We start from the raw sequence: 27904 nt of genomic DNA on the forward strand, positions 1-27904 counted from the left end.
TTTAATGGTGGGGTCCTCCGTCCCTTTGTATATCTATCGATTAGCACTTCAGTGTTGACTTGACAAACTCAGGGGTTCTCCTCTGTAGAGGACATGCCCCTACTGTGTCAGGTGACCTACGTTTAAGGATGCCTCTTGAGGTATTTGAATATATAAATTCCCACCCTATATTTTCCTGATTTGGGTGAGCTTGCCTCACCTATTAAGGACAAACACACCTGAGTCAGGGCAGATGAACAAAGTGGGAGGGATCAGGGATGGTAATGGGCAAATTAGAACAAACCTGGTCCCCTGAGCGATTGTTTTAAGCTATTTGTTTAGTGTGAACATAGCCAGAGGGCCAATGCAGAGTATTACATAAATATGTTTTAGTACAATAAGAGAAGTTTGAAACTATCGGGGATTGTTACAAATTAAAAATAACCAGCATAAAAAATATCAAGCAATAAAAAGCTACACAATAGCAATATACCCTGTAAATAGAAACATTTCTACTACAGTTGGATTAACTAGCAGGCTACGCGTTATTACATTGTGACACAAGTATGTGTTTGTGTAATATTTACAGGATAAACTCTGTTTGACTACTAGAGAAAACATGCCCCATACTATCAATTCTTGCATATTGGCCCGCAAGTCCGGCTTCTCGTGGACTTCTGTCAGTGGCCCGAGGAGGTCATTCTCTGTACTCCGGCCATTTGAACCAGGCTGTGGAGCACCCCTATAGGTCAAGCCACCTCCCAAGAATTGGCAGCTAGACGGGTTTCTACCTGCATGAACTGTATCTTAATGCCCCGGCCGGTACAAAAATGAAGAAATTCACCATTATCATTACATACTTTTAACAGTAAGCACAAGAAGAAACACTTTAAATTTTCTACAGCTATCCTAATGGTTGATAAAGTAAATAAAGATAGAAAGCCCTTGTTAAAAATGAAGACAGACAATTTCATATCAGGGACTACTAGAGAATCATGCCTAGGCCTTTGCAAAACGTTAAAACGTAAGCAGATGGCAAGTCTTTCTCTCTGGGAAAGGTGTCAACTCTTTCTACCCCTACCTAACCCTAAGGAACCGGCCTTGGTGAAGTCGACTGGACTCAAACTGGGTGGGGGTGGAAAAGTTGTTCACGACCATAGGTAGCCAATGGCAAGTGAAGCCAGCATCATTGTAGAGTGCCACCCGGCCTGTACAGTGCTATGTTTCAAATGCACCAAAAGGGCAGGTGCTGACCGAGTGGATAAATAAATACTGGGACAGCTGTTCAAGGCACACTGGCTACACAGTTACAAAGTGTGTATGTGTCTTCATTTATTACAGCAACTAGAAGTGTCCCAGCTTGCATGTGTCACAGAGCTGCCGCACTCCACATTGGTGAGGACGCCGGTCGCAACCACCCCGTTGTGGTCGAAATGGCCCCATTGGCAGAGTAAGCAGAGCCTGCTGGGGCACTAGTAATGCGGTGCAGTACTCATCAGGCCAATGGCTAGGCCTCTGCCTTGACCCGGTCTGCCGCTCTTGTGGGTTCACATGTGTGACCACTCCCCTGCTGTCTGCTGAGACCCTAGACCATCCGAGGCTGCATGGACCGGTCCCACTCAACAAAAATGCCGTGCGGTTTGAGGTCTGCGCTTGTGAAGCCACCTGCTGGTGCATGGTAAGCAGCGCGCCGCCTGGAGGAATTCCGGGCTGAAGTATGGCCTGGAGCTGACACCGAGGACTGTGCCCTCATGAGGAGAAACCCTAATGTGGTGAGCGGTTGTCTGGGGTGCAGGGGGTTCATCCACAGTTTGACTTTGCCTGTTTGGTGGTGTCTTCGGGCATTTGTCGCTAAGCTTGCCCAGGGATCTGGAGAATGGCAGCCCGCACATCTCACGCATGGGGCAGTCAACAACTAGCAGAGCGCGATCCAGTGCTCAGCATGGTGGCACACAATTGGAGGGGGACCATCACACAAGGCAATGGGGTAATCCCCGAATGTTCATTGCTTGCTCATTTGTTAAGCTCCACATGTCAGTTGAAAGCCCTCTGTCCATTAGGTGTCAATCACTCGATGTCCTAACAGCAGCAGGCTCTGCCACCACCCGCCGCCTATGCCCACTTATCTTTCACGGCATTACCTTCGTTCAGTGAACTATTGGACTCAGCAATGACCAAGCCGCAATGTTGCTCATAAGTTTGAGAGACCGCAGTATTACTTCCACCCCGCACGCAAGATGGATCAGGCGGCGAAGAGGCCCCTGTTGCTCCACTTTGGAGGGGTGCAGCTGTATAAACTGTTCGAAAACTTGCCCAACACGGAGGACGATGCAGACTTTGAGGCAGCTTTGGACAGGCACTTCGACCCTCCACTTAACCGAGACTAAGAGCAGTTTAAGCTGCGACAGGCCAGACAAATGGAAGATGAGTCTGTTGATGTCTTCTATGCATGCCTCATTAAACTTGTGAGCACGTGCCTCAAGATTGACCAACCCACGGCGATCAGGACGGTGCTGATACAAGGCAGCAGGTCAGCAGTCCTGCAACGTCTCATCCTACATCAACTGGAAATCACTCTGGATGCCATTCTGGTAAGGTTCCATGAGGTGGCAAGCAGCCGAGCTGATGACATTGGGGGGTCAGGGGGTGGCACCTGGTGTGTCTTGCTCTGTGAAGGTGAAAGAGGAGCAAAGCTATCCAGAGACGACCCGCTACCCCAACACTTCGCGACAACCAGAGGGCAGATGCTGCAACTGTGGCCTTGAGCACTGGATGCCGGATGTCTGCCCAGCGCGAGGGAGGGCGTGCACTCACTTTGGGTGGCTTAACCACTTTCCCAAAGAGCAAAGTCCAAGAGCAGCGAACAAGGGTAAGCTGAGGGCGGCCTTGCGGCAGCTGTCATTCAATGAGGAGGAACCCAAGATAACCCGTCATGGAGCAGTCTGAGAGCTTTTCCAGTACTCGATAAGGACGATGCCAGCAATGTTTTCACCATCTCCTTTGCAGACAAAGAAGGCAACCAGGGACGCCCACCGCCCTTGTGCACCGTAGAGATCAAAGGCACCATTGTGAGGTTTCTAATTGACACAGGAGCCTCGGTCAAAGTCATGGACACCACCCAACTTGACAGGATAGACCCACACCTCAAGCTGGCTTTCACCAGAGCGTGGATATACTCCCAGGGAGGCACGGAGATGCTTTCACTTTATTTATTTATTTATAGAGTGCAACATTTATCCCGAGGGATGTCACGGCACTGAGGATTACAGTAGTCGGTGGGATCCATGGGTTGGTCAAATGTAGGGAGTTATTCTCTGGGGAAGAGGTGTGTTTTGAGTTTCTTTCTGAAGATGTTGTAGTTATTGGTTAGTCCGAGTTCCACTGGAAGTACGTTCCATTGTCGTGCCGACAGGTAGGAGAAGGTACGTCCTCCTGCCTTGGTCTTTTTTATTTTCTTTAGTTTCGCAAGGGCGAGGTGTTGTGATCTTAGTGGTCTGGCGGGGGAGTAGAAGTGTATTCTGTCCTGAAGAATCAATGGGCCCGTGTTGTTGAGTGATCTACGGGCATGACCGATGAGCTTGAAGCAGGCTCTTTGGTGCCTGGGCAGCCAGTGGAGTTGTTTTAGGCATTCTTTGGCAGAGCTGTATTTGCCTTTATTGCATACTAACTTGGCTGCAGCATTCTGCACTACCTGTAGTCGTTTAAATAGGTAGTCTGGCATGCCCACAAGGAGGGCATTGCCGTAGTCCAACCTACTGACCAGTAGGGCCTGTGTGACTGATTTCTTGCTTTCCATGGGGATCCATTGGGAAAAGCCTTCGCAGAAGTTTCAGAGTGGCAAAGCTTTTCCCGCGTAGGGTTTGGATGTGGGCCTACATGGATAGAGTATCGTCGATCGTGATGCCTAGGTTTTTAGCCGACTGCTAAGGAGCCCACTTGTAAAAGTAGTGGAAGTGGTGGTAGTAAGTGAAGGTAGATCGACAAAGGCCTGCTTCCACATCACAGAGGGTGACACCCACACCATCTTGGGCTGTCACACGGCTATAGACTTGGGACTCGTGTTGTTGACAAAGCAAATCCATGAGTAACATGCTGTGGAGATCAAGCAAGAGTTCCCCCAGCTGTTCGAAGGGCTGAGACGGCCCAAGAACACCAAGGTGCAGCTCTACATTGATGATACAGTGAGGACCATGGCACTCCAATACCGTAGAGTGCCATCCCAACTTTGACCATTAGTGGAGTAGGAACTGTGGAACCTGGAACAGCAAGGGGTGATTGAAAAAGTCACCGGGCCCACACCATGGGTCTCGCCGCTTGTAAGAGTGCCCAAAACCTTGGGCAATTAGACTCTGTGTGAACATGCGCCTCCCCAACAAAACCATGAACAGCTATCACTCCTACTATGGATGACATTGTGGCGGACCTCAGTGGCGTATAATGGTTTTCAAAACTGGACCATCAAAGCCTGGCTTACCAGCAGCTGGAGTTGGATCGGGACAGTCATTATAGAACAACGTTTTAGACACACATTGGCTCAGGCGATGCCAGAGGCTTTATTTTGGCATATCCTCTGCGGCAGAGGCATTTCAAAACACCATCTGCGAGACCCATTCCGGCCTTGTAGGTGTTTTAAACGTCAGTGACACCATCCTAATCTTCTCTGAAACACTGGAGGAACATCACGTATGGCTGAGAGCAATGCTGAAGAGGTTGGCCGACTGTGGCCTGACACTCCACAAGAAGTGGTTGCTCATTTGAATTATTTGGTTGTGTGTTTTCAAGAGAGGGGCTTAGGGTGGACCCCAGGAAGGTGGATGTGATAAGGAAGGCGTCAATACCCCAGAGCGCATGGGATGTGAGGAGTATTCTTGGGATGGTGACCTACTGTGGCAGGTCAATTCTGAACCTGCCGCTTTGTCTGAACCCCTGAGAGTCCTGACTAAGTCAGATGCCACCTGGGAGTGGACAGAATGCATGGACATGACATTTTGCCAGGTGAAGTTTGTACTGCTGGCAGACACCACCATGGTGTACTTCAACGCAAGACAGAGCTTGTTGTGGATTCTAGCCCCATGCTGTCCTCTTGCAGGAGAAGAGTGAAGAGTAATGGGTCCCTATTGTGTATGTCAGCAGGGCACTGTTGTGCATAGTGGCGCGATATGCTCCGATTGAGCAGGAGGCGCTGGCCATCTGAATGGGATGCCCCCATTTTCATATGTACTTGTGTGGACAACAGTTCATTCATCACAAGCCATTTGTCTTGCTCTTCATGGGGACATCAGACATCCCCTCCTCGCACTGAGCAGTGGGCAGTGCAGTTGCAGCCCTATCCGTTTGAAATAGCCTACTGCCCTTGAGTGAAAACCCTGGCTGACTACCTGTCTCATTGCCCCCAGGAACAGCTTGGCAATCGCCAGAGTGAAGAAGACAGAGGGGTAGAAGTTTTGTGTTGAAAGCCATGCACAAGGCATTCCCCTAGCCCTATCAGTCGAAAAAGTTGCGGAGCCCACCAGGTCAGACACAAGTTTGTCCAAAGCCAAGGAGGTGATCTTGTGGAAGCAGTGGTGGAACTTCCTGAATGGAGCTGGGTAGCTGACTTCCCTTGAACAGACGACAATGACCCAGCTCTGGAGGATCAGATGAACTGAGCACCAGTAATAAAGGACTGTTGTTGCAAGGGGAGGTGCATTGTGAAGCCCCAATGCCTGTTGGCCAGGGTTGTAGACTTGGCTCACCAAGAAGTGATGAAGACAAAGGTGAGACTGCCAGACAAGGTCTGGTTCCCAGTAATGGACACAATGGTGGACGAAAAGGTACGGGGTTGCCACTCCTGTACGATCACCAGTGGAGAACCAGGGCCTGCACTGGAAATTACTGCCTACGACCCTGATCCTGAGTCAGCATGGACTTCGGAGGTTTCCCTGATGGGTGGCTTTCTGCCAGTAATAGTGGACAGCCATACAAAGTTTCCGGTGGTGGAGCTGGTACAGTCCCCCACATTCTCGAAGATGAAGCCAGTTTTGGAGAAAGTCTTTGCCATGTTGGGGCTCCCAGACGAGGTAAAGACTGACAATGGGGCCCCGATTCCAAGGAGAGGATTTCCAGGAGTACCTCTTCTCACTCAACATCATATCTTGCAAGGTGACCTCACTGTGGCCCCAGGGGAATGGGGAAGTAGAGCACATTATGCAACGCGTGGAATCAGGCACTCCACATAGATGTGGAGCAAGGTGAGGATGCAGAGGGCTGCCTCCACTGATTCCTACGGGCGAATCGGCAGACCCCACATAGCACCATTCCACCATGGATCTGCTGCTATGTTGGTCCCACAGAGAACATAGCCCAAAAGGGCCTAACTGGCAGCCAGCGACCCTTGATGTACAAGTGGCTCAGGAGAAAAGGAGGGACGACCCTATATACCCTAATCGACCTTTTTTTTTTTTTAATCTACCGGTTGCGCCTTGAGCCTGCCTTGCCCTTGTACAAGTGCAGGCCCTGCCTTTCACTAGCCCTAACCACGCATTGCTCTCTCTTCGAAGTCGGTGCCTGCTTCAGTGCTCAACACCTATAGATGGTGATGCTGCAGAGATCTTTCTTTACAGTTAGTCTCAAATGATCCACGTGTGGGCTGACTGCAATCAGCAGAAGGAAGCCTGCAGGCAGAGACGCAGCAGTGTCACCTAATGGCCAGTTAAAGTATAGCTGAGTCTATAGTAAAGAGAGGGCCTGCATGTGACTGCACTGGAATCATACCACAGAGCCGTGGCTATGACCCCAGATCAGCTACTATCGCAATCTTCAAAGAATTGGTGGTGAAAAACAGAAGTTTTTCTTTCCCAATTATTTCTAAAGGAGACGAGCTTTAGGAAGACGCTGATCCCACAATGGGGATGATGCTGTTTCTCAGTTAGTAAGAGTAGGGGTCTGGTCAGTTCAGGTGCCCTGTGCATTGCATGAAGTGGATCTATAAACCGCAGATTCTCCCCAAAGGGGGTGACCCCGGCACCGAATGACATCTTACTCTTAAGCCCAACTCACTGATACTCCTTTACTCAAGCTAAGAAGGAAGGAAGTCTAAGCGAACCCACTGGGATTCAACCATGTGGCCATGAGGATAAGCACACATTACTGTATAGAGAACCACTAGACTCAGCTATGCTATATCCCTCCCCCCATCCCGACCCCACCCAGTCCAGCCGGAACTGCCAAGCCAGGTATTCCCTGGACCGGAAACAAGCATCTTAGGACCGGTTTCAGGGTAACACCCCATGTCAACCAGGTAAGCATGACTCCAGTGGCAAAGTGAGCAAGGAGGCTTGTTTCCAGTTCAGGGAGATCTTGGCAGTCCGGGCTGGACTGTTTCCATAGGGAGCAGGGTCAAGACTTATTTGCATATGGCTGGGTTCACATTGGAATGGCATGGCGAGCAAAAAAAACAATGGATTTAGACCCAGATCTCTGTACAGGGGTGAATGTATGACATTGTTCTGCATTCTGTCAATCAATTGTTCTGGTTTGAAATTCTGTAACTTGCCACACAGCCAGTCTTTGGCTAGTCCAGCCATTGGGGCTTAATGGTTCTCTAAGCCAACAAGGATTCACCTTGGCTTGGTCACCTCTCCTTGAGGCCACCTGGGATGAAATGGCGCCGGTGAGGACTTCATCTGTGTGATGTGGCAGGCAGAGTGTGGTACAAGCCTGGCCTACCTCCACTTCTCCATTGCCACCTCGCGTCCGCCTGGGTCTCTGTGGGTTCTTATGCCACTGCCTAAGTGTGCAGTGACTGGGGAGGGCAGTGCTCAGTATAAGTTGTTCCACATGCAAAAGATCCAGAAGTTATAATTTAATTGCCTTTCTAGCTGTGCTTGGCACCTAAGTAACCCTTACTACTTTGGGTGCATGTGCTGATCATCACCTGTCTGTCATGTAGTACACTGGGGTAATCACAGGTCCCTTGGCAGTGTTTTCTGCAAATGGATTTAATGGATTCCTGGGCCAGTGGGCACTGCAGGTCCAGCCCCACCGAACTTTGGATAACTCTTACCTCCAGTCCCTTTAAAGACATGCAGCCAATGAGGTGCAAGCTGCCAACTGCAGGCCAATGAGAGTGCTTGCCATAAACCTTGTTGCGAGCAGTATCTGCTCCTATGGCAGTTCACATCTTACCAGTCCAGCTGTATATTTCCTCAACTGTGGAAAGGGCCGTCAGGAAGGTGTGGGACCGCACATTGAGTGTATCAGATAACGCTTCTGGAGACTGGTCGTCGCACACAGATAAGTCTCCTCCCCAGAAGGAATGGAAAGGCAGTGGAGGTCTTTCTTGTCTGGTAGGTGGTACTGCTTGCGGTGGGACATGACTTGGTAGCTCCACATCACATTCAGTAGGAAATAATAATATCTTTCCAAAGCAAGACCTCCTACTGGTACTTTTAACTAGATGGGAGCGAAAGTGAGCAAATTGGTGATTAACAAATGCTAATTTGTTATAAATGCAGGAAGTGGACAGAGGGCATTCTCAGCTATCCAGACCTCGTGAACGAGGTGCTAACAGGATTTTGTTAGGATTGCAAACTGCAATGGCTTTATTGGGTGCATTAAGGAGTTGTGAGTAATACACATGTTAAACACTTAACACATCTTGGGACGGACTCCCTCTTCTCATCGGTGAAAGTTGAGTGTACACTGCACCCAGGCAACACTAAAGGAACCAGTGAAGTTGTGCCAGAGAGAAAGAAGCTGCTGACCATCCTGGTAGGTCTTAACTAATAAGTAGAATACTTTTTCTTATTGTAGAGCTAGTGTTTTTTTTTACTACTAGTGGTTGGCTAAAGTAGTAGATCTAATAGCTTTAGATGACTCTTGAACTTTCAAAATAAAAGTAGTGACTATGAGCATGCGTTTTTAGAAGTAGACCATCTGTGATGTTAACTTGCATGAAATGCAACACCTTGATGCTTTCAATGTTCTGCACCTACCTACTTGAGATTAGGGATGCAACTCTGAAGGGATGACCTGCTCTAACAAAAATACTCTTGTTACTTCTTCAAAGGCATGCCAAGATTTCTTTACAAGACGGTGGGCAAAGCAAATCACATCCCATGCCCATCTCTGAAAAGCCAAGTCATGTAGTGCCAGTCATTGTTGACATGACTTGGAAATGCTAGAACTGCAGCATCTGTCACACGCTAACCCCACATATTTTCAAATAAAAGCCACTTAGGCCTTTGCTTGGACGTTTCCTACAAGATCCAACTACTCGATGCCCTCCACCTCAATAGGGTAAAACTCTTACTGGTGGGGGAAGTGACTTCACATGTCATTTTACCCCAATGACATCACAAGAAGTGAGTTTGCATTCCCATCGATACTAATTATGGGTTACTGCTTTGTAAAATCTTTACCGTAAGTTGGGGCTATAGCATGTTGGAAGTGAATGATACCACAGCAAAAAGAAGTTAAAAAGCCAGAAAAAGTTGAAAGGTTTCTTAATTTGAAAAAATCAGTAGCCAGATTGGTTAAATTTTATGACTCAAAAGCCGTCAACAGATCTTGCAGGAAGCCACAGTATATTGTTTTGGCTACTTTCTGTGCATTTTCCTGATCCTTTTCGCAGTTACAATTGTGAAAGTCCTAGAGGAAATCTAAGAAGAGCCAAGCAGTTATCTGTTCAGGTGCACTTGCCCTTTTAGCTGAAAAAAATACATTACAATGAAGCATTTGAAAATCCAAAATTCACAGTACCTGGTACATTTGCAGCCTTTTTGCTTGTTAATGAGCACAGTGCTATAAGTGGCTGTTCCTGAATTCCTACCTTTGAAACCCAAGAAGATCTGAAATAGATAGCCCCCACAAAACCTAAATGGAATAAAACTGTATTAAAAGAAGAAAATATATGCTTTACTACGACTTCCGCAAAGGTTCCAAAGCCCGGTAAATCAAAGAAATTTCTCTGTAATAATAAAAATCCAAAGTATTCAGAAGTGCATCAAAGGGATCTAAAAACAAGACCTGGTGATCAAATATGGTTGCCCAGAGGCAACCACGTTCCGAAGGCTTAAAAGAAGCATCAAACATTCTAACAAAGGACCAAACCCAAGCAATGGGCTTAATTCTCAGCTTTCCAAGACCATAAAATAACACAAAAGGGAAGATCTTTGGTAGTTACATTCCTAAGTCTTTCTGAAAGTGATAGAAGATCTATAGCAGTCCTGTTCCTTAAAGGTTCAAACATTGTAAAGAGACTCAAATAGAAAAAAGGAAGATGTGTTGAAGTCACATTATTGAGGCTTCCATAGTTCACCTAAAGTAGATTATAAAAGAAAGAAAGACCAGTGGCAATCAAATTGTCAAGACTTCAAGGATCCATAAAACCTTTCTTATAAAAAAAATGGACTTCAGATTTGTAGGCGATCCATTCCAAAGACATCCCAAAAGTGTTAAGTCTTTTGTGAAGCATTCTTTCTAGAAAAGCTCCGTAACCAAGTCTTAAGAGAAGAATTGAAAATGTATAAATACAAAATTTAATAAAGAAGTTAAGACAAAGATCAGAGGTAGCTACACTCCTAAACTATCTTGAAGAGGCAAATGTATAGTATAACAGAAGGGAAGGTCTGTAGCAATCGCATTCCTAAGTCATTCATGAAGCATCCTTAGTATCTTGTAATCATAAAAAATGTCTTCGTCACATTCCTTGAGACATTCCTAGAAAATGTCAAAGCCACTCAAATGAAAATGTAAGATATATTATAGTAATCCTATTTCTTACACTTACATAAAATGGAAAAGTGTTTTGAGACAGAACGGAATTAAGAATGAAAAAAAAGTAAAGAAAAATGTAGAAGTGACATTCCTTAGGCTTCCAGTAATTGTGATAACTCTCTGGTAAGGGCCCTTAAGAGGTGTAGGAGTCTTCTATGAGATGTCTGAAGTATTGTATAAAAGACAGGAAATGATAAACACTGTTTGTAAAAGAAACAAGATTCTTTCTCAGTTATATTACCAAGTCTTCCGGAGCGCTAAAGTGCACCTTTACCAGAAGGGATAATCTAACAGTTACACTCCTTTTGCATTTTTCTGTACACTGACAGTATAGCAAGCAGACTTTCCCATTCCAAACTTGAAAATTTGTTTTCCAAATGTATTACACATTTTGCAATAGCCGCGTTTGTGACTATACTAGCTGAAATCCAATCATAGCTTGTTCATGGGACAGTTTGCTGTGTTCTTCCTGCCCGGGTGCCCAGTTCACTGAACATTCTCCTCATTTTATCTTCTTTTGTCGTTTGAAAAAAGTAGGGTAAATAATCAGCTGCTGATTTAAACTTTATTCCTTGCATCCGTCCACTTCATTTATTTTTGTTGCTGACAATTTATTTAGGGATCAATTTGGGCTGTATAACTTGGCCAAAGAAAGGACTCTGTTTCTCAATCAATACAAGAGTCAGGCTCCTTTTGGGGGATGTTCACCTGGCAATGTCAAAAGAAAGCAAAAAAAGGTTGATGCCCCCTCAAGCATGGCAAGGGTATGGCAGGCCGACACCGCCAAAGCACGCATCTGGACCCCACATTATGATGTGAAGATATTGATTGCAGGCTGATCTTTCTCCTCCTACAGTGTTAATATATTTGTTACCTTAATGATCGGATAGGAATTTTTGGTAATCAAAAGATCATCAATTAAATGAGCCACCTCATTTCTTGCTAAAATTATGAATTCTACTTTGCTCACTTAGTGCAGTTTCCTAGTATATTTCCCCCTTCTGAGCCTCGAAATTTATCTTTGAACATTTGTTTGGGAGCATGCGCCAGATAAACACCCTGGGACAGTAACAGGCTAGTCCCGATGGAAACAGCCAGAGGTGCAAACAATGTGATTTCACCGGGGGGGGGGGGGTTTGCCAATGTAAGCACCTCCCCAGGGATTGGTAACCTACGCAATACCTATTTGTGGAAACACCGATGTTAATACCGTGCAGCATTTTTTATTTCAGCCTGTGATAACCTGGAGGCCGCCTCGTTTCATTTGATCACTGACGCGGTTTCCATATTTGGGCTTTCATCAGACAATATAATGCACCATGGATGTTGTAGTCTTGGCTTGTTCACATTCAGCCACTTAGATGGACACATCTGTGCAGGGATTTGCGAGTTAAACTAACTTCCAGGACTAGTAAAGGTGTCCTGATAACAGAGGTTGAGGTTGTCACCTTTGATGGTAGTGACATGGATAACATGCAAATGCGGCACCAGGGGAAGCAATGTTCAGGCTGCACGCACTGGTACACCATTATACCCAATGACCGTCCTCCATCTTATGTCAATAAAAGTTAAATGCTACATTATGTATGTTCAGTATAAATACTGTTCTGAGGTGGATGCCAGCGTGTTCACGTAAGCTGTTTGCCTCAACTCGTTATATTATTGGTAGTAACCAACTCCTGCTACATTTTAGTGAAATAACATTTTCCTGAGCTGTTAAAATCATTAGGGTATTTGTATTACTTTCCAAATCTACATGTAGAAACAGGGCCACGGGTGGTAATATCACAGCTGCTATAGCAACAAAACTTAAAACATGAGGAAGCCATGATCTTGTGCAGTTTTTTTTAACTACTGTTTTTTGCAATATATGCCATACTCTACCAGAGGGCCTTTGTCTTCAGGTAACCCCTTCACTGCTGAGATCTCTGTACACTCCAGTGCTAAGCGCCTCTTCGAAATCTCTGCTCAGACTTTGTGTGGACATGGCCAGGGAACTTCCTTTTGCATTTATGTAATTCACCAGTGCCATTTACGCGCTTCATGATGTCCTACACTCATTACACCTTTTTATGACATACATGTACATCTGTATGGCATTAAAGTTGTTAAAGATGGAGGCCTCCTTTAATGGGCCTTGGGTGAGCGGTAGGTCACTAACCAGTACAATCCATTACTGGACAATAAACTATATTCTGACTTCCCTGGATACTACTGAATACATTTCACCCCTAAATATTAAGAAACCCAAATAAAGCAAAGTCCCCCAAACCACCTTGACTTCGGTTAGTAAAAATTTCCCAAAAATAAAAGATGGCCAGATTTTGAAAGTGCTATTGGGAAACGTGTTATACAAATGCATGTAACTTAGTATACTCCTATTTTATATATAGATATATTGCCTCAGACTTGGTTATGCATACTGCAGAGCATAATGCATTCACACACAACCTTTCTCGCTCGCTCTGACATACTCATACGCTTCCTCAAAAGTGTAGCCTTTCTCTTGTCACTCACTGTCATTCTTTCACACACACATGTTCCCTTTCCATTAATTCTTTATATCTCTTACAGCATCTATTTACATCTGTCTATTTCATTCTGTAAATCTCCACATGCAGTCACCCCAATTCCTAGAAAGTTATATTTGCAGCCTTTACTTTCTCCACCTGTCTCTAACTAACCCTTCCCTGGCTCTCCAGTCCAGGTAAATGCTCCCAGCACCTAGCAAGCTGCATGCTACACATCCTATTAATGACTAGCAGAGAATCCTGTAGTTTCATATTATTAACCTATCCACTAGATTTAGCTCATTGTGATGCATGTTCTGTCACTCACGGTGTGTTCTTCTTTACAGATGAGCCAATAGTGAACATGGCAAACATACAAACCGTGCCAGAAACTGGATCTGATGGACACTTCCCGGGACAACCCGAAGAGATGGAGCAAGGGTCTGAACTCATGTTAGTCGACCTTGCCCAAGGATCTGCTGAAGACAGTCACTCTCAGAACAATGAACAAAAAACAAATTAAAGAGTTTTCGGCTTTCCAAGGTGGCCAATCACCAGCTCCCGGGATAATGACGGTGACATCGGGCAGGGGCAGCTGCTGTAGAAGAGACATAAAAATAAAATTACAATACCCTGGACCAGAGAGCCTCTAGGCCTGAAGGTTTGCATGCAGTGGCTTTGGTGACAAAAATCAGGCAGCATCTGAACCACAGCAAACCTTGCGCTAGACTGGAATCCATCTGACGGTCAACGATATGGCAGGATCAGTCTGCATATCCACTTGGAACACAAGTAGCTCCCCGGAAGAGGTGCCCCTCCTTCCGCCACTTCTTTCTAGGACTGATGGCGCTCGATGTTCCAACAAGAATAAATCTGCAGGAGAGCTCTTCCCAAGTTGAGGGATACACTGTAGAATGTTATTGCAGATACACCTGCCAACTTTTTTCTCCTCACAGCATCTACTGGGCAACCCAGCACCTGGCCATAATCTTTCCCACTTCCACAAACCTAGAATCTTCTGAGTCTGGTCACATGCATAGTTAGGATTTCAGGTGGCTTGTGCTAGCTGATACTTTGCACTGCTTCCTCTGGGAATGTAGTCATACTTTATGTCCTAGTGGCAATCTGGCGCCTGTTGCGCACTAGGAGGTGTCACAGTAATGGCTCAGCGTAGAACCTGCACTTGCCATATGCCCTGTTCTTGGATGTCCTACATCTGAAAATTATGATGCGCCAGTGTGTGTATGTTCCTTGTGTGCAAGTACATTTTTGTATCTTGTATTGCAGGCTCATCAACTGGCACCAATGATAATAGCAAAAAAATATTACTTGATCTAAGAACGCAATATCCGATCATCACTATATTTATCTGCCGACTTTTTCCCCTTAATTGAAATGTAGAAGACCATGATCTGTATGCACTCGAGTTTTATGTCACAGCAACCAAAATCCTGATCACACCTCCTCTTCACTGTGTGTAGCACTAAACAAATCTGGACATCACATGTACCTCCAGTAAAATTTAACAAACAATCAAATCTGGTTAGGGATCTAAATAGAAAATGACAAAAAACGTAGCCAATAAAGAAATGAATTATGCATACCAATTTTACACTGATGTCGAACCTAATTTATAAATTTGAGAAATTCTTTTTTAATTTCATGTTACTGGTTTTTTGGCAGTAAATTATGTTTGAATGTAAATAATAAATATGTATATATGCTCCAATATTTCATAAGCCGAGTACTCTATAGCAACTCCAAATCTGACGTTAATAATTCTCCAATTGTTTTCTTCATTAGATTTACTGGCATACGTAGTTTATAGCTTCTATCACCGCAGGTGTAACTTCTTGAAGAATAATTTGGCCTTTGTTGCTCGTGCTTATATGACGCTTTTTAAAAATCTCATTCCAAGCTCCTTCCACGTCGGATACTCCATCTTGCGTTCAGTACTCACTTTTACGGAATTGTCATAAGGCATGATACTCAATTAAAGGCCATGCTATTATTTTACCATCACTCTTGTCTCAATCCTGTTTCCTAAATTGCCTAAACCATGGTCATCCAGAGAGGAAAATTCAGCTACTTAAGTACATTTAAAATATGCTTCACCTAGTGGTTATGATCCACCTCAGATATTTACTACATGTTATAGGAGGTGTATCAGCCACTTAGATACATTTAGAACATGTGTACTGGGGTGTGAGATATAAACCACTTAATATTTTGATCATTATCAGAAGCTTATCAACCACTTAATTATATGTACAATATGCTTTAAAGAGGGTCTGTCAACCACTTAAAAATTGTGACAAAATGCTTACCGGAGGTAATATCAATCAAGTAAATGTATGTAAACTATGCTTATGCGAGGGGTTTTTCAGTGCCATAAATTGACTGACTATATGCCTACAGCGGGGATTATACACCACTTAGATATATATTTATATTAAGATTCCAATATGTGTATGTAAATAAAAGTATAATACAATTATCTTTTCCAAATTAAGCTAAAATAAAGAAAATGTCTTAGAATTCATCATCAGCGAGAGAGGATCCAAAACATTTGATCAAAAAATGTTCACGGGTTAGGCCAACATGAAAGGAGCATTATATTGAGGACTGAAAACTATTTAACCCTCTGGCAAGCCGAAGTGGTATATTTTTCACCACCATTCTAGTGGCAAATCCCACCTCCTCCGCTGCATGCATTTTTTGGTCCGGCTCAACAGCGAAGCAGACGCTTGACCATAGGTGATCAACAAAAAAGAGTTTTTCGAGTACTACTGAGAGAGGGACTTGGCTTCACCCCTATTTTCGTTTCCCCGTGTACAGAACTTGATTGAGCCAAAGTTGTGTTTTTCCACAGACGAGTCCTTGTTTTGCACTTTCTGCTTTTGTCAGAGCATATACTTAATGCCAAAAGACTGAGTTGGTTCTGATAGCAAGACAATGAGCATGGCTATAGGCCTGATATGTTTAATATGAAATGGTACCATAAAACAAGTATGCCTGACATATTTATTGTTAAAAGCATGTGTTACAATCAATCTATTTAAGGGTGGATTGTTGTTATTCTGCATTAATGTCTGTGGAGAAGGATCTTGGTGTTGGTTCCCCCGCTATGAAAAATCGGGGATACCCTTGTGCTTTCAGAGAGTCCTTATTAGACCCTCTTAGCATAGATAGAATTTTGCGAAGCCAATTGCAAATTTGTATACATTTATCATCTTACTAGTGTATTCCTAATGATCGCCTGGCTTACGCTCAGAACAGTAGATCTGAGTTGGTTATGATTACAAGCGATAGGCCTGATTGTACATAACTATTCACAGCGCATCAATATTATAGGAATAATCTGCTTATTATGAAAAGTTATGACAAACGCAATAGGCTTAGCTGATTAAGAAAAGCATTTGTTAAAAACAGTGGGCCTTTAACAATCGGTTATCATCACATTGTGTAACAGGTATTGTGTTACATGTGCCTTTTTTAATTTCATGTTACTGGGTTTTTCACAGGAAATTGTTTGAATGTAAATAATCTTTAAATTAATTTAAGTCTTACTTTGGCACTGTATTCTATCTGAGTTAAACACATTTTGACACTATTTGAGACAATGGCTTTTAGTTTAATCACTGTCTATTCATCAGTTTTATGCTTGAGTATATAGTGGCATGCGATATGTACCTTTTTACACAACTGTTCTTTTACTCCCTGCTCCCCCATATTAGCTTCCTGGGTTCCAATACCTTCAGAATTCTGCAAGAGATCCATTTTCCAATATTTCTTAAGCTGAGCACTCTATAGTAACTCAAAACCTGGCATTATTAAGTCTGAAATTACATTCTTTATTAGAATCATTGGTTATACGTAGGACCTTAAGATACCTACTCGTTGAATGAGCTATCATTATCGAAACCTGCCCAAGAGAAGCATTTCATTAATTTTGTTCAGTGAAACCAAGTGCGGTATTCGAGCAACGCAAGACTAAGTACCTGGTCAATATTGGCACGAAGTAACTTACTTTAAAGCCAAGAGTTCCTGGAATTCGTCTTTTGGTGCTCTTGATAAATGGTATATAGGTCTTAAAAAAATTAAGGATTGAAAGATCTTTCCAGACGGATTTAAAACCCATAATCAGAAAAAGGTCCAGACACAGCGATTACTAAAGTATGTCTGCTGCCCTTACATTACTCTCTTGTCCCTGTACAATGAACTCATTCAGAACATCAACAACCTTGGAGGCCACAGTCTGCCTTACACTGTATTCTGTTATTAAATAAGTGAAAGGGTTTGCAGGTACTACAAACATTGGCATGGGAAGCTCAAGGCTCCTTGGCCATTACCGGTCATTCTACTCCTGACAGTCGATACTTGTAGAGCGCTGCTACAAGATGCAGAGACTGCATTACTTCAATAATTTCAAATTGGCACATCAAAAATGTACACTTTAAAAGTGACACTTTTGAAAACAAAATTGAATCGCTCATTCTGTGAAAGTACAATTTCGAAAATACCTTTAGAAAAAAAAATAAGAGAATGAACAGCGACAGAGAAAGACGCACTTCTCGTGACAAGGGTCCCTCCACAGAGATGAGGGACAAAGCAGACAAAGGGAAGATAAAAAAAATGAAATGCTGCACAGTGAGTACCTCATACGGAAAACAAAAATGGAGCTGTGGGTGGTATCTTAATGCTAGGGAATAAAACAATTACAGAAGAAAAACTGTAAATTAAAAGCATTAAAAACAAAAGGGAAACAGAGTAGGAAGAAAGGGTAACAAAGAAAAGGAATGGGAATATGGAAGATGAGACAAAAAGGAGCACTGAAAATAAATATTTGAGGCACAGAGTTCTCCAGTATGATAAAAACTATGTCAAACTGAGGATATCATTCGCTCAATTGTTCTATTCTTTGCTGTGATTGTGTTGTAGAACTTCTTTCAATAAAAAGTGATGACAGAAAAATATATACCATTGTAAAATGGTATGTATTTTTGCCGGCCATGTTGGAATAGTAAATAAAAAATCCCAAATTGGCCATTGCTGAGTCCTGCCGCATTCATTGGAGGAAGAACTCAGAGCAGAAACAAAAGTTGTGAAACAACACACTAGAGGGAAGTACACAGGCTATGGAGAGGCTTGTGACTAAGAGAAAGCAGAGAGGAACAAGTACCTCAATAACTCACGGCAAGTCTCATGCTTTGAATCAGTATCGCTCATTGGTGTGAGGTAGCACAGCTGCACTTGTTGAGCATAGCATCAATGACTGAAAGGAGGCTGGGAATCTCACTTCTCAACCCGCAGGCTCACTCATTGTAAGTTTCGCTTACTGAGGCATAACCTCAGTCGTCCGGTGCAGGTTCTGAATGTTGGTGCACATTGCCTCTCAACGGTTGTGACTTATGCCTTTTTCAGAGACTTTCACATTGAGTGAGAGTAGTGAGCATCACAAGCCCCATGCTCACTCAGGGTGTGTGTGTGTGTTTCACTTAGCCCAATTTCACCCACTGTTTATAATCCTAAAATCTTGGAATACAGACTCACTCATGTGATGCAACTCCCATAACTTGGCACACAATTGCTCTCAATTAAAGAGACTCCCAAACCGTTGAGCACAACCTCAGCACTTGGGGTGAATCTCCCCACTATGATATGCATGTCTTTCTTCAGTGTATCGTTTCTTTCACCGAATTCCAATTTTACATCTTGGAATATGCACCCATTTATTGGGAGTGGTTTCCATGTAGTGGGTTACAATGCACTTCAGAAGTGAGTTTTTGTTTTGTGGGTACAGGGTACAGACATATTGGCCTGACTCATTAGGGTGAGCACTGCCACGGTCGTTTGACGTGATCTCACTTCTTGGAGGGCAGTTTCGCTCTTGAACATTCGCAATGGATCCATTGACTGTATAAAATGTGTATAGTAGATATCTAAAATGTCTCTAATGTAACTCCTATGAACTCTTGAGATTGAGATCTCAGTTAAGGTCTTGTTTTGGACCAGGATGGCTAGGAGTTAACCTGTGACAGGAACAGGGTTTAAAAATTCACTTGTGATTAGACTGATCAAAGCAAGAAGGTGGACTTCCTCTTAAAAATGCCCATAACTGTGACTTCTGGCAATGCCCTGATTAGGGTGTTGAGTATATGAGCTGAGGATACCGCTAACGATGAGACCATGCAGATACATGTCTGGATGAGGAGGAGATACCCTAATAAAAAACTAGTAAACTGAAGTCAGAATTGGCATCACGGAGGTAACACCTCCAGCGTACCTGTTAACAGATTACCTAGGAGCACCAGAAGCGAGTCCAGCGGGCAGGTAAAGTAATGGAAGTGAGTGGTCACCTTGGGAAGAATTGACTTGCGTTATGCAACTGAAACTGCCTTGGGCTTTTAATTATTATGTCATGTATATACTTAATAAGCCCATGTAAATGTACCTGGCTGTGTATGGACTTTAAACTTCACATAATGACTTTTTGCACTGTTATGGTTGCTTTATTCTACACAAAAATTATTTTGCATATGAAAGTTGATCAATGCTGTTGTTTGCACTTTGTGTGTATGGACTTTAAAATTCACATAATGACTTTTTGCACTGTTGTGGTTGCTTTATTCCACACAAATTATTTTGCATATGAAAGTTTATCAATGCTATTGTTTGCACTTTGCTTCACACAAGCGCCCACAATAAACTATAGCATATTTGGGCAGGTGCCAGGTATCTGGTGTTATTTGTTCACTGCATCCCATTTTTTACAGTTGTTTGAAAATCAGTTTACTTTTGCAGTGTTCCAAGTGACCAACCCAACAATAATGATGCACTGAAAACATTTAAAAACTTCAACATGTGAGCTAAATTAAGAGCTAAATTACAGGAGCATATGAGTTAATGAACCTATTGCACTCAAGCACTAACCAATCATTCATTGTGGCTTTGGAAGTGTCTTGGTGATATCAACAGTTGATTGGTTACATTTCTTGTTTTTATAGAATGTGGCGGAAGACCAGGCCTCTCCAAACCAAACAAAATTGTAGGTGGACTTGATGCATCCAGAGGAGAGGTCCCCTGGCAAGTCAGCCTGAAGGAAGGGAACCGCCACTTTTGTGGGGCAGCGGTCATCGGGGGCCGCTGGCTTGTCTCTGCTGCACACTGTTTTAATCAGTAAGCATCATACTATTCACTCTTTTTTGCAATCAATTGAAATGTATAGAGATATATATATATATATATATTTTGACTGTGATCAAGGGCATCCGCCCGAAACGCGTCAGTCCGCTGCATGCTTTTTTAAAACTGGTGCAATAAAACATCTTGCCTTACTTTGGAATTCGCTGGTCTTTGTTCGCCACTGGTTGGAGGTTCGAGATCGTTTGTTTGGATTTATTTATATATATATATATATATATATATATATATATATATATATATATATATATATATATTTCATGTGACCAAAGAAAATTAAGCATAGATATCAAATTATCCTGCAACTAAGGGTTTATGAGCATTTGTGTAAAGAGAGCTAATGTAAGATTGAATGCTGTTAAAAAAAAAATAGATGCTAGGACGAAATGCTAAAATCAGTTCATAAGCATGTGTCATTGTCAACAATTAAAAAAGGCGGAATTTTAAAGTTTATTTACTTTTTTTTAAAAAACGTATTGGATCCTTCAAAAGTGGTTAAAACATTATATATATATATATATATATATATATATATATATATATACTCACTTATTTTGCTTAAGGAGCAACATCTCATAACATCCAAAAGCGAGTATGGTGTTTATTGCATGTTTTGGTCTATTGTATGAAGCAATCAAAAGACCAAAGGGCAGATGGTCCTTTGGAAATGTGGTCTCTATATCCCTTCTGCAAAGTCTTTAATTCTTTTTAAAACGTCTCTTACCCACAAAGAATTCTTTGTGGCATGCTTCATCATTGAGTCCACTGTCCTAAACCTCAGGTATCCAAAGTTAAATTTGGATGTTTATTATCCCATTATATTGACTTTTACTTGTATATTTACTGATCTGGTATTTCCTTAAAATGGCTTCCCGATTGTGGCTGTACGCGACATATTTTAAATTGTAATTTGAATCAAATTATTGATCTTGACTATAGACTTTAACCATCTTTCCTAATTTGGACATAGTTACACGTTACAAACTTTGCACAGATTACCAGCTCATGGAGGAGAATTTCTTGTACAGAGAACTAAAAGTAGATTTTTTATTAGTCGATCAAGTAATAATGCCGACTTAAAAAAAAGGCAGAAGTCTCTAAGACAAATGTACATATTTCCTTTGTTTCCTCATAAAACCTATAAGGATTCAGTGGACACCAAAAGAAATGGGATAGTGATGGCCATGTGGCAGGCTTTGCAAGAATAAAAAACCCAAAGTTTGGATAACATTGTGAGTCCCAAATATCTTTTCAACTCCTATTACCCCGGCTCAATGCCATTTCGAATCTTGGTCTCGCGTAGCACTGAAAGGTCAACATGTCATCTGATGAATTTCCATAGTAAACCTGCCAGGGGCGACAACTTACACTATACGAGTGACCGCCTCTGGGTGAGAAGATAGCAGTCAAATGGATAAATGCATACTTGCACATTGTCCTTTTCTTGTTGCCATTTTTGGTATTTTAACCCCTGTCCCTTTAGGGAACGGATTACAATATGGAACTTCACAAGTACAGTGATGGTCTGATGTCACTTGCAGGCTTCAATCTCTGCATTTGCAGTTCATCTCCAGGTTCTGCAGGAGTCCTTAAAATATTTGTAGTTAATCTTTGTATTGAGCCAGATTTATTGTATACATCAGGGACACCGTAAATAATGAGCCAGATCTCCCCACAGTACCAGCACAAAAATTCTGCGATACAACTCGACAAGTTACCAATTTGGCCCACGTCTATTGAAATGTAGCAATACGAGGGGGCAATTGTATGTATTATTTTGCCACCATGTGGGTAGCTGGAGCAAAGTGCACTATTAAACTATAATTACATATTACACATTATCCATCAGATGAAGAGATTTGTAGGAGGGGGTTAAGAAAATATCATGACATGAATTGCATAGACAACATGTCCTCAAGCTTTGGACCACTCTTCAGATAGAAGGAAAACAAAATGTGTGTTGAAAAAATAGAAGAATGTCACATAGAGGAGACGTTCTCGCTACTTAAAGAATTACATGTAACTCTGTTGTGGATTTTCTTTTAAAGTAAGGGGTTTTCTAGCTACCAGGAAACAGTAAACCATTGCACTCTTGAAGAGGGTAGCCACATTACGTACTTGGCGGGTTTGTTGTTTCATGAAGTGATCTCTGTAACATCACTAGAGGGACTTGTTGCCTATCCGGTACTGCTACATAATGTTAATATAACACTGGCTTGACTTTGCAACGAGACAGAAACTTCCTTTTTTGCATTTCCTAGTTTGAGTATGCACAGCATTCTTGTGTTAACATTGTTTTATATAGTCAATGCTCATTGAGTCATGGAAAGCATTTAAGCTTGGCTACCTACAGGGATTGGGTAAGAAGAGAAAGTAATCTACTGCAGGAAAAACATTAAATTATCCTTTCTAAGTGTAAAAGCAACAATACAGAAGTTGTCAGACGTTGATGATGTTTGATTCATGGAATGTTTCTCTATCCATAGTACAAAGCCGGAGTATGTCAGTGCGTACATTGGCACAACTTCCTTAAGCGGAACTGATGGGAGTACTGTCAAGGCTGGCATCAGGAGAGTGATCCCACACCCATACTATAGCCCAGCAACCTTGGACTTCGATGTGGCTGTGCTAGAACTGCAGAAGACCTTGATCTTCAGCAAGTACATCCAACCGCTGTGCCTGCCATCAAACATCCAGAAGCTGCCTGCTGGGTGGAAGTGTATGATCTCCGGGTGGGGCAATGTCAAGGAAGGCAACGGTGAGCAAACCCTTTGTAATGAGATGAAGTGGTGCGTGGCAAGTAATTGGAAACCAACTCCTCTAGTATTTTTACAAATATTATTACGTATAGAATGGCTATTTATTACTTTACTGTTTAATACACAATAGGATACAAGACATAAAAACAGTACACAGCCATACTTATAGCTTAAAATGTATAATTGGAAGATAACTGCTTCAAAGGGTTATTTTATCTCTTTTTGAGTGTTTTAAGTTGACCCTTCAATTATTATTTGATATATTATTCTAAAGCACAAATGGCATATCAGAATTACACTTTTATAAAGTTCATAGTGTTGTTGAATTGACTGTAATAATTACAATCCAAGATATAGTGTAGATCATTTTGGGACAGCTTGCAAGTAGTTCAAATTTTCTTTCTCTATCTCTGAAATCAAATTTAGACTGAAACAATATTTAATTATGAAACACTCTTTCCTTATTGGATGAAATACATATTAATATGCAATGGTTACAAATATTACATTATCTGTTAGATTTGTGCAGTCGCTCCTCCATTGGCAGCCTTTTGAAAATGCCCTTTAAAAATAAATATAACATATCTCCATGATAAACTCTCATTTTTCCACATGCTCTTGTATTTCGTTTTGTATGTCTCCATAGACATTTTATATTCATAATCTGAGTTTAGTAATGTTCCACCACAAGAGTCTCACTTCATGCATGAGGCTATAACCTTATGGGTTAGTGTGGTTGGTGCAGTCATTTAGTGGGCATCCTCCTCTTCAAGTTCTCTTACAGAGACTTAGCTCAAAATAATCCACTAAAGTCTAGAGGTGGCTGCATATGGGCTTGAATATCTGGCCAGAATGCCAGCCTGCATCTCCCTGATATCTCAACTAAAAGGTGTGCAGAATTGAAAATCAAATCTCTGTTGTATGTCACTAGCATCCAGCCTGTAACATATGTTGTAAAATAAGGAAAATGCTACTTACCAGTATGCATCTGTTCTTGGCATGTAGAGCTGCAGAGTCGTACACTTAGCATTAGATCGCCACCTGGTGTTGGGCTCGGATGATTGCAGGTTGTTGTCTTCTTGGAAGAAGTCTTTGTAGTCACGAGATAGGTGACTCCTCCCTTGGACAATACTGCGCATGGTCATCGACTCCATCCTCAGATTGTTTTTCGCCATGATGGGAAATGATGGAGTTAGTAAAAGTAAAGAGAAAGGATGTCCATGCGTGTGCATCTAAGTAAGATGAGAACTGGAGTTGATTCAAGTGCCTGGGAGGCGAGAGGGCGTGTACGACTCTGCAGCTCTACATGCCAAGAACAGATGCATATTGCTAAGTAGCATTTTCCGTTCGAGGCATATGAGCTGCAGAGTGTACACTTAGCATCGATTGTGCAGCAGTGTCTTCCCTAGCGGTGGTCGCTTGTATCCATTGCAGTAGTTTGAAACAGTGTTCTAAGGACAGCTTGGCCCACCGCAGCTTGCTGCTTGGCCTGCACATCAACACAATAGTGTTTAGTGAAGGTGTGTGGTGTAGACCATGTTGCTGCCTTGCATATGTCCTCTTGTGGTATATTTCCTAAGAAACCCATAGAGGCTCCTAGTTTGCGAGTGGAGTGCGCTCTAGGAGGAATTATTAGTGTGCGTTTAGCTTTTTGGTAGCATATTTGTATTCACTTTACAATCCACCTGGCAATCCCCCCCTTAGAGATGGGGTTGCCTTTGTGTGGAGGAGAGAAAGATACAAATAATTGTTTTGTCTTTTTAAAGGATTTAGTCCTATCTGTATAGTATAACAGAGCTCTTTTAACATCTAAGCTGTGTATGGCCCTTTCTGCAAAAGAGTCTGTGTTGTGGAAAAACACAGGTAGCTCTACAGATTGGTTAAGATGAAAAGGAGTGATAACCTTTGGCAGAAATTTTGGATTAGACCTAAGAAATACTTTACTAGGGTGTATTTGAAAAAATGGTTCTTGTATTGTGAATGCTTGTATTTCACTAACTCTTCTGAGAGAGGTGATGGCAACAAGGAAAGCAGTTTTCCATGTTAGGAATTGCAATTCACATTTGTGTAAAGGCTCGAAAGGGGGTCCTATGAGTCTTGTAAGGACAATGTTCAGGTTCCATACAGGAGCAGGTGGTAACCTAGGTGGGATTATTCGTTTTAATCCTTCGATGAATGCTTTAATTTCAGGTACTCTGAAGAGAGATAGATGTTGCCTATTCTGTAAACAGGCTGCAATTGCTGCAAGATGCAGGCGTATGGAAGAATAAGCTAAATTGGACCTTTGCAGATGCAAAAGGTAACAAATGATATTTTGTATGGAAGCATCCAGTGGATCAATGTGATTATTGTTACAATATATTGCAAATCTTTTCCACTTAGCGGCATAACACGCTCTGGTAGTGGGTTTTCTAGCTTCTTTAATGATGTTCATACAGTCCGGTGGTAGGTTTAAGTAACAAACTCTAAGACTTCAGGAGCCAGATCGCCAAATTCAGTTGGCTTGGTTCTGGGTGTCTTATTTCTCCATGGTTCTGTGTTAACAGGGAGAGTGTGAGCTATAACTTTTGATGTGGAACCAGCGAGCAATCTAGTAGTGTGGTGAACCATGGCTGACGTGCCCATGTGGGAGCTACTAGTATTAGTTTGAGAGACTGCTGTCTGAGTTTGCGCACTGCTAGTGGAATGAGTGGGAGAGGCAGAAAAGCGTACGCAAATCTGCCTGACCAGTTCATCCATATCGCATTTCCTTCCGAACGTGGGTGTGGAAACCTGGCGGCGAAGGTTGGGCATTTTGCATTTTCGTGGGTGGCAAACAGATCTATCTGTGGATGCACCCACATTTGGAAGAATGGCTGAAGAACTTGTGGATGTATTTCCCACTCATGAATCTGTTGTGACTGCCGACTCAACAGATCTGCTATCTGTTTGTGAATTCCTGGACGGTGTTCTACTGCCAGTTGTATGTTTTGAGGAGTGTCCCATCTCCAAATGTTCTGCGCGAGCTGGGAAAGTTGCAGAGAGTGTGTCCCCCCTGTTTTTGTATATAGTACATGGCTGTCATATTGTCCGTCCGGATTAAGACAGCTTTGTTTTGTACTTGCAATTGAAACGTTTTGAGTGCTAGGAAAATTGCTAGCAGCTCTAGGTGGTTGATATGGAACAGTCTTTGTTGGTTGTTCCATTGGCCTTGTGTGGTATAATGTAAGAGATGGGCTCCCCATCCTGTGAGGGATGCATCTGTCGTGAGCACTATCTGTGGAACAGGCTCGAGGAATGGCCGTCCTCTTGTCAAGTTTTTGGTGTTCCACCATTGCAGAGAGCGATATGTACGGCTGTCTACCAACACCAGGTCTGTGAGCTGACCTTGAGCCTGATTCCACTGTTGTGCTAGACATTCTTGTAATGGGCGCATTTGCAGTCTTGCATGTGGAACTATGAAGATGCAAGATGCCATCATGCCTATTAGTCTCATGAATACTCTGGCTTGGAGAGACTGCTGGTGTTGAAAAATGGAGACTACGGTCTGAATGCTCTGTATCCTGGCTGGACTGGGATACACTAGAGCTATAGATGTGTCTATTGTAGCTCCTAGGTACTGATGCGCATGCGAAGCTGCATGAGCGAGTTGGTGTAGTTTATTGTGAACCCCAAGTTGTGCAATGTTTGAATTGTCTGATTTGTGTGTTGGACACATTGACTGAATGATCTTGCTTTTATGAGCCAATCCTCGAGGTAAGGGAAGACATGTATCTGTTGTCTTCTGAGATGTGCTGCTACTACTGCTAAGCACTTTGTGAACACTCGTGGTGCTGTTGTGACCCCGAATGGAAGGACTTTGAACTGATAGTGCTGTCCTTGTATGACAAACCTTAAATACTTCCTGTGAGCAGGATGTATAGGAATGTGAAAATAGGCGTCCTTTAGGTCTAGTGTTGAAAGAAAATCACCTTGTTGTAGTAGTGGGAGTACTTGTTGCAGAGTGATCATGTGAAAATGATCTGATTGTATGTAATGGTTGAGGGGCCTGAGGTCGAGAATTGGCCATAGTGTCCCGTCCTTCTTGGGGATTAGAAAGTACAGGGAGTAAACTCCTGTTCCCTGTTCTTCTAAAGGAACTAATTGAATAGCATCCTTTTATAGAAGGGCTAGAACTTCCTGTTGAAGCAGAGTCAGATGGTCTGTAGAAATTGGACGCTGCCTGGGTGGTATGTTTGGGGGGGTTGCTGTGAGTTCTAGGCAGTAGCCATGTTGGATAATCTGTCTCACCCACCTTTCTGTTGTGATGGAATTCCAGACATGTAGGAACTGTGATAATCTGCCCCCCACAGGAGTGGAATGCTGTAGGGGAAGCAGAGGGAAGTCACTGTTTGGGAGTGGAAGAGGTGTGGTTGTTGTTACTTCTACCTCTTCCCTTATTATTATTGCCTCTGTATCCTCCTCTAAAGTAGCCTTTGTTAGAGGAAGTCTGTGTGTGCGTCTTGAAAGATGATGATGTATCTGCACCGGTTTGCTTGGAGCCTCATCTATAAAAGGAGCGGCAAAAAGAACTTCTAGTCTGTGTGGATTGTAATGCTCCCATAGACTTGTCTGTGTCCTTTTTCATTTTTTCTAGTGTAGTGTCTACTTCCGGCCCAAACAATTGGTTTTGATTGAAAGGCTGGTTCAAGATGGTAGTCTGCACCTCCGTCTTAA

The 27904-nt window shown here is 42.8% G+C and overlaps 1 protein-coding gene across 1 annotated transcript in view; it reads left to right on the forward strand.

The window, feature by feature from the left end:
• TMPRSS9 (transmembrane serine protease 9) overlaps positions 1-27904 on the forward strand; it is a 124065-nt gene that overhangs the window by 42058 nt on the left and 54103 nt on the right. Inside the window, exons 8-9 of the mRNA XM_078668825.1 lie at positions 20255-20426; positions 22937-23208. Of these exons, the coding sequence (XP_078524951.1) occupies positions 20255-20426; positions 22937-23208 (444 nt within the window). The remainder of the gene's footprint in view (positions 1-20254; positions 20427-22936; positions 23209-27904) is intronic.

Source organism: Lissotriton helveticus, chromosome 12 (assembly GCF_964261635.1).
Source record: "Lissotriton helveticus chromosome 12, aLisHel1.1, whole genome shotgun sequence".
In the NCBI taxonomy this organism is placed as follows: Eukaryota; Metazoa; Chordata; class Amphibia; order Caudata; family Salamandridae; genus Lissotriton; species Lissotriton helveticus.